General features: G+C 56.4%; 1 gene segment (V, D, J or C); it reads right to left on the bottom strand.

The window, feature by feature from the left end:
* Window positions 1-605: 605 nt before the first annotated feature.
* LOC114891038 lies at window positions 606-1,099 on the bottom strand. The segment is given in 2 exon segments: window positions 606-938; window positions 1,048-1,099. Coding segments are annotated over 2 exon segments (379 nt in total).
* Window positions 1,100-3,552: the final 2,453 nt, after the last annotated feature.

Below are 3,552 nucleotides of genomic sequence, written 5' to 3' on the forward strand. Positions count from 1 at the left end.
CTGCTGGTGGCCCCACCTCCCGCAGATGAGAAAGGAGTCCTGGTCTCGGTTACTGCTCGCCTGGAGCTCTGGGTGAGCCTGAGAGGCTGTCACAGGAAAGGCAGGAGAAGCAGCCTGGTATCAGCTCAGCCCAGTGATGGCTAAGGAGACCAAATGCCAGACTTGGGACCAGGGAACTGATCAGGGACCGCTGTCTGTCCCCCACTAGCATCAGAGTTGAGGAGCTTGGGGCCCTATCCTGGGAGCTGCTGGTCCCAGGACACGTACTGGACAGTCTGATGTGTCCTGATTCGGACACAGCTGGACTCTGGCCCCTGGTTCTGACCTAACCCATCATGGACTCTGTCCCCAGGGCATCTTACCCTGGCATCCAGGGATTCTGCTCAATTTGAGAAAAATTGGACAGTTTTGCTGCCTAGGAAAAGCCTGGGCGGCGGAGGGGGCGGGGTACAGAATTAAGATGTAAACAGATTTTCTGGACCAAGTTCCCTGGTGTGGGTCTCAGACCCCAGTTTTAGGCCAAACAAACAACGGAAGCAGCTGACTTGGTAGAGGATGGTTCTGCCCCGGGAGCCCTAGTGCTGGGGGGACAGCAGGTTTTTGTCTCACTTCCCCCCTGGCTTGCACACTGTGTGACCATCCAGGCTGTCATCATAAGACTGGCAGTAATAATCAGCCTCGTCCCCAGCCTGGAGCCCAGTGATGGTCAGGGAGCCCGAGTTGCCAGACTTGGAGCCAGAGAAGCGATCCAGGACCCCCGAGGGTCGCTTGCTATTGTCATAGATCAGGAGTCTGGGGGCCGCTCCTGGGACCTGTTGGTACCAGCTCACATAATTACTCCCGATGCTGCTGCTGCTTCCAGCGCAAGAGATGGTGACCCTCTGGCCCAGGGCCCCAGACACGGAGCGCGGCTGTCAGCACAGCCTGGGCCCAGGATCCTGCAAGTGGAAGAGACAGAGATGGTGATTCTGGGGTCCAGACACAAGAGCAGGAAGCAGGGCCCGTGGTCTTCCCGGGGTCCCTTTCCCTGTCCCTGCATCCAGTCACCTGTGCAGTGAGCGACCAGGGTGAGGAGCAGAGGGGACCAGGCCATGGTGGACATGGTCACGAGGTCCTGCCTTCTGTGTCCCCACAGCTGAAGCAGAGTGTCCCCAAGTCTCTCCTTCCCCTCTTCATACTCTGAGAGAGGGAGGGTCCATTCATGCAAATGACACCCCCCCCACCAGCTCTCTGGTCCCTCCCTGGGCCCTGGGTCAGGTCCCCGTGCTGAGCGTGGCAAGGGGGTGGGCAGGGGCGGGGCTGGGTGGGGCCCAGGGGTGGGAGGTCACAGCAGGCAGCCCTGAGCTGAGACCACCAGGCAGTGCTGGGGAGCTGGTCCCCGCTCTCATCCCCCCAAGACCCTCAGGAATGGCCCCCGAGCGCCCCCTGGTGTCCAAGCCCTGAAACACACGCCGTGTGCCCTGGTGACCAGAGCCCCTCAGGGTCAGCTCCTGCCCCCTGCTCTGTGCACTGTCCCCTCCTTAGGGCCATTCCAGGTGCCCCTTCAGTGTCCCCCGTGACCTCAGAGCCATCTGTGGGCTCCCCTCAGACCCCTCAGGGTGAGTCTGTCCACAGCACCCTTGGCTGCTCAGGGGTCAGGACTGAGGGGGCGTCTGCGACCCAAATTCCTCTTAGATCAGGATCAAGTGAGAGCAGTGCTGGCCCCGTGGAGGCCCGTCCCCTTCTGTGCAGGACAGCGGGTCCCCTCCTCTGTGTGACTTGTCCCTGGTGGCCAGAGCCCCCCTTCCTCTGTGTGTCCCCTCAGCCCTGAGGAGGAGGGAGCGCCTCTCTGTGGAGGGGGTGAGGGTGTGGGGAGAAGCCTGGGGGTGACCCTGAATTCCTAAACGCCTCAGTCTTTATTGTGTGTGAAGCTCTCCACACAAGAGACCCACCGTCCCCCGTGTCGTGTCTTACGAAGTGACTCCCTCCTGGGAATCTCTCTTGCAGGCACACGTCACAGGCTGCAGTTAACAGGGCCTAGTGATGTGCTTGGCAGTGTTTATTGAGACTCTGAAGGGCTTTGAGCAGCATCTGTTCCCAGGGAGCCTGATACGTGGGGCTGTTAGCATCAACAGAGCCCCAATAGTGGGTTTGAAAAGACATAGTTAGGGGAGTGTTTGGTTGGAAAAGAACAGCCTGACTGAAGTTTGCCCAGCACTGCGTGTGTGTGTTACACAGATGGTGTGTGACTATGAGATTTTCAATTCACCAAAATGCGTTTAATGGATTAGTGAAAATGTAAGGTCATTACTTAAAATTAGTGCAGGATTTTTTTTTTTTTTTTTGCGATAACGCGGGCCTCTCACCGCCGTGGCCTCTCCCATTGCAGAGCACAGGCTCCGGACGCGCAGGCTCAGCGGCCATGGCTCACGGGCCTAGCCGCTCTGCGGCATGTGGGATCTTCCCGGACTGGGGCACGAACCCGTGTCCCCTCAATCGGCAGGCGGACTCAACCACTGCACCACCAGGGAAGCCCTAGTGCATGAATTTAACTGAAGGAAAACCTATGTTCTGTTTTCATTTTGCATTGACAAGTGTAACATTTCTGAAATACTATATTTATCTTTGTAAATACTGTATTTTTATCAAGGACATTTTAATAAAATGACACAACAGGTATCCTATGAAATTTTATTTATTATCAAGTGAAAAAGGAGTCTGAGTGAGGCAGGGCCAGAACCAACCTCTCTCTGCCACTCATAACATCTCCACTGGAAGATTTTTTTTTGGCTGCATTGGGTCTTCGTTGTTGGGTCTTCGTTGCTGCGCGTGGGCTTTCTCTAGTTGTGGCGAGCGGGGGCTACTCTTCATTGCGGTGCACAGGCTTCTCATTGCGGTGGCTTCTCTCGTTGTGGAGCATGGGCTCTAGGCACGTGGGCCTCAGTAGTTGTGGCCCGTGGGCTCAGTAGTTGTGGCTCACAGGCTCTAAAGCACAGGCTCAATACTTGTGGCGCACGGGCTTAGTTGCTCCATGGCATGTGGGATCTACCAAGAACAGGGCTCAAACCCGTGTCCCCTGCATTGGCAGGCAGATTCTCAACCACTGCACCACCAGGGAAGTCCCCACTTGGAGATTTTTATCTCTGAGCATGGAAGTTTTGTCTGTGAAAACATGAGCCGGCTGAGGTATCAGAGCAATGGGTCAGTCTCAGATTTGAGGGGAGGAAAAGCATATGACAGGGCCAGATTTGTCATTCTCAGGAAATTCAGAAGTGACAACAGAAGGTCACCCTGAGTTAGACGTGGTTCAGGCAGAGCAGCAGTGACTGTCTCAGGGGGAGGGCACAGGGGAGCTTTTAGTCTCACTTCCCTGTGGGTCTGGAGCACAGTGTAAGTACCAGTGTTGCTGTGAACTGTAGCACAGTAATAGTCAGCCTCGTCCTCGGGCTGCAGCGCAGAGATGAGCAGGAGCCCTGAGTTGGCCGAGGCCTCTTTGGATCCAGAGAAGCGGCTGGGGACCCCAGAGCCCTGGTGCTTATCAGAGTCTGACTTGAACCTCAGGAGGTACCGGGG

Source organism: Monodon monoceros, unplaced genomic scaffold (genome assembly GCF_005190385.1).
Source record: "Monodon monoceros isolate NGI ecotype Baffin Bay Population unplaced genomic scaffold, NGI_Narwhal_1 Contig690_ctg1, whole genome shotgun sequence".
NCBI lineage: Eukaryota > Metazoa > Chordata > Mammalia > Artiodactyla > Monodontidae > Monodon > Monodon monoceros.